Below are 9888 nucleotides of genomic sequence, written 5' to 3'. Positions count from 1 at the left end.
CTCCGGTGTTTTCGCATCATGTCATAGGCAAATATCATATTTTAGTATGAAGCTATTAAAAAATTTCAGCAAAAATCAAATTTTAAATAATTTGGAAGACTTGTGCATTTCATGCACACGAAGCCAGTCATATATTTTAAGAAAAAAAAAGCACACAAACAAAATCCAATCATCACATTCAAAAATATCGTCTCACCTACCCATGCATATATATATTTAGTAAGTGTGCAATAAAAAGAAGAGTAGAAAAAAATTACCAAGAAACTTACATACGCATGAACTAGAAGCTATGTGTGCATTTGCTCTTATATTAGAGTTTTTTCTATATGATTTTGTCCAAGCAAAATACAACATATTCGCTATTGGTTTGATTGCTGACTTCACTAACAAAATAGCATTGATCATACATAAAATAAAAAGTTCGATTGTTTATATGTTTGAACAGACATGTTTTTCCCATTGCGTGTACCTTTTCAGAATTCATGATTTTTTTAACAGAGGCAAATTACATGTCTTTATATTTCTATGTTTTTGGTATTGATTTGTTAACACAGCTCTAAAAAGCTAAGAACGACTTGCAACATTCTCCATAGTTTATCACTTTTGCTAATGCTTATACAAAGACCGTATAATGATAATTTTACTATACGGTCTTTGTTTTATTTACATTTGATCATATTTTAGTAGCGAACTGGTATCGAATCATGCGATGTGAGTTCGATTAATCATAAACAAGCTTAAAATTATACAAGATTTTAATTTGTAACTATATTTTAACAACTTCAAAAAAACTGTTATTAAATTTGTCGATTAATGATTAACAGTCAATGTTGAATAAAAGACTTTACTGTTAATACAATGTTATTTACGCTTGCTTCTGTCATGGTGAATATAACCGTAGATACCAGGAGCAGCCTGTCTTATGTGAAAAATCGTAGCTCAGTTAGATAGACCAAGCAAACTTTTTGAAAGAAATTTATTTGGAACTTGTTTATTTGTTATTTTAATGAAACCGGCAATATCTTTGACTTCTATATTTGTGTCATTGGATATACATTTGAGAAAGTGAAGCCATTAAGTGGCTAGAAGCTTGCAGGTGAATACTGAGCAGCGAATGAATAAATAATTAACACTTGCCTTTTCTTAGCCACATATAACCGGTTAACATATCTGTCTATAAGACAATTTTTCGTTATGGAAATTTCATAGAATAATGAGGGGACTAGAAGACCACACAGTTCTTCTGCTCTTGCCTCGTGCTATGTTAGTTTTAAAATGTGATAGTTATTATTATAATTATTATAGTTATGCGGGCTCTGACTATCCTTAAATGACTATTGTCATTTAAGGATTCATTTATTTTAACTGTATGCAGAAGAGTCTCAATTTTTTCTAGATCGATGTTTGTACATCTATCAAAAGAGTTGATTAATGAAACAATTTCTTGATCCATAAAATTGAGCGGTGAATTCTTCTACTAAAATGTATAATAACTGAGTATTTATCAAGATAATTCTTAGAATGAGTATGAATATTTCCATGTATAGTCTTCTCAAAGTTAGCCGTTGGTAGGAGCTGACTTTAAATGTGAACATATGTGAATATGTCAATGACATAATATTAGACAAATAACATTAGGCAATGAATTATTAAAAATAATATTATAAGTTCAAATTTGTCTTAAGATGTATAACATCTGTCTGTTAATTTTTCTCCGTTTGTAGTTATTATTGTTGTTGTAGATCAAATAAATATGTAAGAAATTACGAAGACGTATAGGTATAGTATAGGTATGGTATATGATAATAGTAGTATAAGAGAAGATGGGTTCTAAAAACGGCCGGGTCTATGTACTGGAGGAACTCGTTGGGTTTGAATATCGCACAACGCACCCAAAAGAGACTACACAAGCAAGTCATTTCACATTACTTTCTATGGTTTATAAAAATTTTTTAAACCAATTAAATTAATTTTTACTTTAATATCAATATACAAGTTTTAAAAATTTATACATATGTATGCATATTATTTTCATACGAAAAAGTATGCTCAGTAGTATAGAAAAAAAAAAATTCAATACATGAAGCCAAGGAATAATGCATCTACTGAAATGCATACCTTTTGTCTGATTAAACAATTAATTTAATGTGCAATAATTTAATTTAAACAATGCATATTGCATGTAATTATTTGTATTATATTATTTTGTATATAAGGACATCTCGTGTATTAACATACGATATGCATTAATAGTCATTACGCATTGTCATTTGTCATTAACAACTATAAAATAAATTAGCTGCCAATTAGTTTTGCATTAAAAATGTCTGGTAAATTAATTACCACCGTTAACACTTGCCTTGGCCAACTGCCTGGATTTTTCCATGCGTCCAGCGTCCCGGCAGTGCGAATTGTATTGGAAAAATTGAAAAAAGCACATCACAAAACGCCCATGAGTTATACGTACTAGTAATTTGCATTATATTTATAATTAATTTAATAATAAATTTCTGTTTTCATTTGTTTTCACAAACAAAAGCCACTTTAACAAATTAAATTCTTTTTATTATTGACTAACATTCGGTTAAACTGGCAATGAATTTACTATGAAATGGTCCAAAAAAATTAATAAAAACGACTATAAATGGTTACAAATGTATAGACTACAATGTATTGTATATTAAATAAGTGTGAAAAAAATATATTTCGAATTTATTTTAATTCATTTTATTGTAAAAAAAGTTTTGTTGCAAATTTATAGCGCAGAAAAATCGATAACAAACAACAAAGTTCGCTTTTTTCAATAATTAAGGTCAGTAGAAATTGAAGTCAAAAAAGTGACAATATGATTTATATTAAAATTATTTAAAAAATTATATAAAAATGCATTTATGTTTTAAATACAAGTGAGTAGAGTGTAACAAATATTAATAGGAACAAACTAAAAGATACTATTTGGATATGTCATCATGACAGGTGAATAGATAGTTCACTTAAAGCCTGTAAGCACGTCGCATCATCAAATCGAAGTATTCATCATTGTCAATGGATGCGCTGAGAGCTGCATAGTAATTTATGAATTCCTCTCTGGTAATCTAAAGGAAAACAAAAATTCCATTTATATTATTAAAACCAAAAGAAAAAATTTTTAAACTATTTTTTTACTTAAATTAACTTTATTTTTTTTCCACTTACCTTGCCATCGAGGTTACCGCGTCCGCCCTCAAAATTGTGCAAAAAGTTTGTTAAAATTTCATCTTCGGTCATCTCGCCACTTTGGTATTTTGGATGCTCTTTCACTGAATAAACATTTTTTAAATCAACCAACGTTATGACACCATCGCCGTTTCTGTCCATTTTGCCAAATGCTTCATCTATGACATCCAAGCGACATTGTGGCATTGGTGGCTAAAGCAGTAGCAAAAAATTGAAACAGTTTTTACATTAAATTAAAAACTTGCTACTCACTCTCAATTTAAGTAAAAACTCAGTCATGCTAATTGAACCGCTGCCATCTTCATCAAAACTAAAAACAGAGATGTTTTTTTCATATATATCTACTCGTATATAATGTACATGACAGAATTTTTCATTTAATTTTTTACCTTTTGAACATGTCTTTTATTTCTTCACCACTGGCATCCAAACCAAATTCACGTATTCCGATTGTAAATTCTTCCTGATTTAAGGTCTTGCTACCATCGTCGTCGATACTGCGAAAAGCTCTGTAGTAATTTAAGATAAATTTATTAAATTTAGTCATTTACACTTTTCAGAATTAGAAGTAACTTAAAAATAAAAAAAATAATATGAAGAACAGTTTCGGTATCTTGTGAACCAGGTTATCCAAGGTAAACTTGGAGTGTGGTGGAAAGAAAAGAGAAGTTAGAGAAATATATGGAAGTTATGGAAGTCTGCAGAGAACTGTTTTGGTATTTTATTTAACAATATAGGCTATATTGTGATTAGTATTGTAATCCGCATAGGTACACTCAAAATAGGAATAAGAGTAAGTACATATATGAATGTAATACGATGGAAGGGAAAGGGAAGTTAGAGAAATGTATGGGATGTGTGGAAAGCGGAGACTGAGAGCATTAGTGGTAATAACTTAACAGAAAATTGTTTTTAGACCAACGTAGTGTGATCGTCGTTTTAATCCACATAGGCGCCTTAAAAGCAAAAATATGAATAAATGATAAGAGTATGATCATGTTCTGTGATTGGATCATGTGATTGGAGAGTGATGGGAACAAAAGGTCGCTTAAAGAAATACATAGCAAATATGGGAAAAAAGACTGTGATTATATATGGTGACACATATGTATACGTAAAACTGTTTAAGTATTTTATGAACAAGATGTGATACAAGATATGATATTCAGTTTAACGCACATATGTACGATTAAAGCTAGAACATGGATAAATGATAAAAAGTATGCTTGAGATGTGATGCGAAAGAAAGGGATGTTGGAGGAATATATAGAAAATATGGCAAAAAGAGACTAAAAGTATTGGTGGATGAACATTTACATCAATCTCTATAGTTTATCAGTAAGCTATTAGAGATCGCACTTGCAACTTCTCGAGAATATCGCGTGTATCAAATGAATATCATATGTAGTATATAAAATGATAACAGAAAGTTAGAGGAATATGTGGAAAAAGAAAGGCAGTGGGTAGGTTAGTGGAAGGAAGTCAAAAAAAAACGTCTATATTTTTTCTTAGGTACTATAAAAAAGCTGACTTTCAAGTGTTAGAGAATCTTAGTGTGCTCAAGAATATCTATTTAGTATATCATATAATAACAAAAAGCAAATGAAAAAATGCAAAGCTCTGAAGCAATGCAGAAGTAATACATATACATAATATATGATTTCGGAATATATTACTTGGTATTGTTAAGAAATTTGAAAAGATTTCTCCACAATTAAAGGAAAAATATCTACTTTAGTTTATAGCAAAATAAAATTAATTTAAGAAATAATTCTATAGGTAAAAATCAATGGCGACAATTTTTTATATATTATCGATTTGTAGTGAGCATTAAGCGTCATACCATAAATATTATTTTATCATATCAAAAACATTTATGACAAAATATTTATTTTAAATATTATTATTTTTTTAAAATGTATATAGATAAACTGACCTGCCCAAACCGAAAATTCCTGTAGCTCCACGGCTTAAACAAAGTAGACGCAAACGCACAATGGGATCGGTAACAGCGCCATCGGCCAACTCACTCTTTGACTTCTCAGCCAATTGAGATTCAAGTTCATCCACGTTAATAATCTGGAATATAATAATTAATTCGATTATGTACATATCACTTTTTAATATGATAAATTAAAATATAATTGTTAAGTGAAATTAAATTACATTCGCCTTAATTAATAACAATAAGAGGCTCTAAATAGTACATATGTTTAAAAATGTAAGATATGGAAAAAGAAAGATTACTGCAAAATATAGTTTTATTTGAAACATTCAACGGGCGAATACTGAAACGTATTTCACAGTAGTCTGGCCTTTACCGTCCTAAGACTGATGTTCTCATTATTCATTTCTTTGAAAAGGTTCTATTAGTTTAAAGTGTTAACTAGTGGAAAAACTTGTACCGGCACAAGCATACTTGCACTCATCCGGGTACATGTTACTTCTACTGATTTTCTTCCCAACAGGACCATTTCTCATATTTGATATTAACCGTGTTGGCACAATATCCCACAATACCTTCCACTTTACTTCGATAAGGTATAATCTGTCTCTTTCATTGTCTCTTTTTATAACCGCAATTTTTGTGTACTTGATAATAAAGTTTAAATCTAATAGCTAATATGTAATTCCCTAAATTATCTCACATCCCCCTTCCTTCACCACTGTTATCATGTTTCGGTCTTAAAAAATTAAATAGAGATCAACTTATATTTATTGCAATTGATTACGGAACTGTGCACTTTTACATTTACTGTTCTATTTCTGAAATCTTCATTATTCATTCCTAAACAGTGGTTTTAATAAGTTAATATCCCATCTACCGGAACACCCCGTATCGACTATTACCTTTTCTAACTCATCCGACAGCACTTCATGCGACTATATGATCCTTCAACTAACTTTAGTCTTAGCACTATTTTTCTTGATTTGATTTTAGTTCCGGTTGTCCAATAGCTACCAATAGCTACTTTAATTTGATATAATCTGTTACTTTTTGAATTCAAATTGGTTTATACCAATTTATAATCGTGGTTTTCGTGAGCCTGATCACAGAATTTATATCTAATAATCTAGATGATATTCTTACAATTATCTCCACTTTTCTTCTCTTACCAGCGTTGGCATGTTTGAATTAATTCAATAAATTTATACATATCTAAACTTCTCCTTTCGCTTTTAATTACTGGAATGGATTTCTCAGTAGTCTGACCTTTACTGTCCTATAGCGTGAACTTCAATCGTTATATTTCTACATAGTAATCTAGCCAGTAACTAACCTAGTAACTACCTAATAACCTATATAGTAACCCACCTATTAATCTATCAAGTAACATACTTAATAACCTATTTAGTAACCTACCTAGTGAACTTCCTAGTAACCTAGTGTAACGTAATTCTCAGAACTTGCACACGCCTTTCTGTCTTCATTGCCATCTATCAGCATGTTTTGGCTTAGATAAATATGTATGTATATATATATTGACTGCTTTTCCATGGCTGGAATTTTCATTATTCATTCCGAAAAAATTATTTAAACGAATTAAAGTCTCAATGACCGGAAAAAAAGTTTTGATTTTAACAATAAAAAGTTCCTCTTTAATTATATTTTTATGCAATGTATATATTTATATCATATATAAACGAACATATATCATAAAATAAATAAACGTAATATTTTATTATTCACTCAAGTAAGCTGAAAATGCTCTTAAGCCTTTTAATTTTACTAATAATAAATAATAAAATAATTTAATACAAAATATGACTAACAATCATTCGTTGAAACAATAAACTTATATTGTAATGTATATGCTTTTTAATATATTTTATTTTTAGTTTTTATTACAAATCTTAAAAATGAATATATATATACATTAAAATGACTATAAATATATAAGATATATATCTGTTTTTCCTTGAAATTAGATATAAAAATTTGCAGCAATAAAATAAGATACTTAAATCGTTAACCAGAACAAGTGAGTGGTTTGTGTTTTTATACTTACGTATTAAGAACATAATGTGGAGAAAAACATAAGTCAGTGTTCATGAATAATTATTCGTAATTGAAATGTATCTTAAACACTGAACTGAACTGAACGAACTGAAGAGAACAGAATGCCGCCAACAGATAAAGTCAGGCGGCACAAATTAACATCAATGAATCACGAGAGAAGAATGAATCGAGACTCACAAAGGCGTACGACTTTCCGTAGTTCGTAGTTTCTTGTGGGAATGATTCACTCGCTGTGTGAGTACGAGTGAATGGGAGCAAAACCACATGATGCGGCTAATAAGATAATTGACCTTAAATGGAAAATTAAAAAACAAGCAAATTGCATTACTGCAATTACAAAACTTTAATTAAAATTCATTTTAGTCACAACACCGTCACAACCGGCAGTGAAATAAACATTTTTTCATTCATTCCCTTATGAGGTCGGATGAAATTGAGGAAAGTGGCGCGGAATAGACAGTAGGTGTATTGTATCCATTATATGAAAGCTCTCTGTTATTAACTCTAAATAAAAATGAGGTTGAATTGTGAAATTATAGATTTAAATTGATTTAAATATAAAAATTGGTAGTCATTAAAAACTTTCAATTGAAATTTCTTAAGTAATTGTCTTCTGAAATAATTCTTTCAATTTTGTATGTAATGGTAAAAGAAAATAACTAATAAAGTTCTTCATTCTTTTGTTTAAGATCAAGGTTAAAAGAAGAACACGAAACCGTAAGAGGCGTGTCCAGTGATGTGATCAAGTCGAGGAGGCAGTAACCGCACTTGTTATACCGGACTGGGGGAAGCGAACATGCAGCAGCGATGTTATAACCATTTAATGAATTGTATCTCATAAAATAATTTACTAAATCAATATTTATAGATTTTAATATTATATATTTAAAAATTGATTTTGAATTCAATTCAAACTGCGAACCTTTATTGTCCCATTACTGCGCTACCGCACTCTGTAACTTAATGCTTAGTAAGCATTATAATAATTGGAATAAATATTCTAAAATCATGGAGACCTTCTGAGCTAGCTAAGCCCTTTGTATTGGCATCAAAGTATGTTGAGCACTACTTCAATGATATTTATATAACACTATTAGTGTTAGTGTAGTGTACAACGTCAGTAATATATATGTATCACTGCATATACAACGTCAGTGATGCATATATATACTGAATGATATAGTCTCTCAATATATAGCATAAAAAATTGAAATCAAAAAAATATATATCACTTACATATATATTATTATTATTATGTTCAACCTCTTCCGAGTTAGTGCATCTGTACAGTTTCACTCTTTGATAGCTAAAGTGTTTCTACAGTGTCCCACCCATCTCACTGACTAATTTGTGTATTCCTCATAATCATCGTGATTATTCAATGGCTGATCTAAGATCTGCGTACCGCCCCATGCGGTTAGTGATTACTCTGAGATTAAATAGTGCTAAGTAGGGCAGCTTGTCGGTTTTCGCATATAGCTTCAAGGCTCAGCCCGTTAGGTATTTTTGGACTGAATCAATTCTGAGGTCTCTTAACATGTCGTTCGTGCGGATATACTATGGCACTTTGAAGACTCTTCGGTGATCCTGACTTTGAGCAACTTGTAGCTTTTGAAGAGTCTACAGCTTTGCTATACTACATATATATATATATATAAATAACTGTGATATATGTGTATCTTTGAGTACGTCAGTGATGTTTACTTATCACTGTCAGCAATTTATATGTATATACATATATACACTAAATATATACATATAGTATTTAATATGTTAAATTTATACACATAATTCTGCATTCTTTAATATATATATATGTATGTTTATAGTTTCATATGTACAATATATATTGTACAATACCTGTATATATATATATATATATACTTATATATAGGAAAATTCAATATTTATATTTAAATACATATAAAGACGTCATCACATAATGTAAGAAAAACTTAAAACATAAAATAAAAAAGTATAATATTAATAAAAAAATATTAATAATAAAATTTTAAATTTATAAATTATAATTCAGTAATTTATCAAATTTTTTAAATAAAGAATTTTGTTATAATTAATTAAATTATTTCATTTACACAACAAATTTCTATAATGTATACTCCACTTTATTTATTTATTTTATTTGATTTATATATTTTATTATTCACAAAAAAAAATATATATATATTTTTATGGCCATTAATTCTTACTAACCTCAGACATTTTTTTTTTATTTTTTTTCACTTGCGTTCTACTTTACTAATAGTTTGTATTCTCAAAAATTTATTTATTTAATTTTTTTTTATCAAGCCTTCTCAGTTCGCACGTTAGCTGCACTCGACCACTTGTTGCTTCACCGGCTTTTAAATATCGACTAAAAGCCGCAACACAAAATTATTTCTATATGTGTTATTTACGAAAGAGGTGAACACCTTTCTCCGCCATTTATGACTAACATCGCACGTCAATGAGAAAAAAATAAGCAAAAACCAGATTTGTATGCTTTCTTTTGCTTATAGCAAAAACAACACTAACAACAACTACAAGCAACAACAACGACAGCGAAGATCATTAACAACAAAAAGCATTACTGTACTAAAAATTATAAGCTGAAAGCTCATTTTTTTAAACTGTGAGTAATAAATGTAAAC

At 29.3% G+C, this 9888-nt stretch overlaps 1 protein-coding gene across 1 annotated transcript; it reads right to left on the bottom strand.

The window, feature by feature from the left end:
• Nucleotides 1-2873: 2873 nt before the first annotated feature.
• On the bottom strand, nucleotides 2874-9634 carry LOC119680347 (calcyphosin-like protein). Its single transcript, XM_038093119.1, has 6 exons — nucleotides 9452-9634; nucleotides 5153-5295; nucleotides 3606-3725; nucleotides 3469-3526; nucleotides 3196-3408; nucleotides 2874-3095 (listed from the first exon to the last, which is right to left on the bottom strand). The coding sequence occupies exons 1-6, from the start codon at nucleotides 9458-9460 to the stop codon at nucleotides 2994-2996; spliced, it is 645 nt and encodes a 214-aa protein (XP_037949047.1). The 5' UTR covers nucleotides 9461-9634; the 3' UTR covers nucleotides 2874-2993.
• Between the last annotated feature and the right edge of the window lie 254 nt (nucleotides 9635-9888).

Source organism: Teleopsis dalmanni, chromosome 2 (genome assembly GCF_002237135.1).
Source record: "Teleopsis dalmanni isolate 2A chromosome 2, ASM223713v2, whole genome shotgun sequence".
Lineage (NCBI taxonomy): Eukaryota > Metazoa > Arthropoda > Insecta > Diptera > Diopsidae > Teleopsis > Teleopsis dalmanni.
Note: the sequence above shows the minus strand (reverse complement) of the source record. Positions and strands in the feature narration are given on the sequence as shown.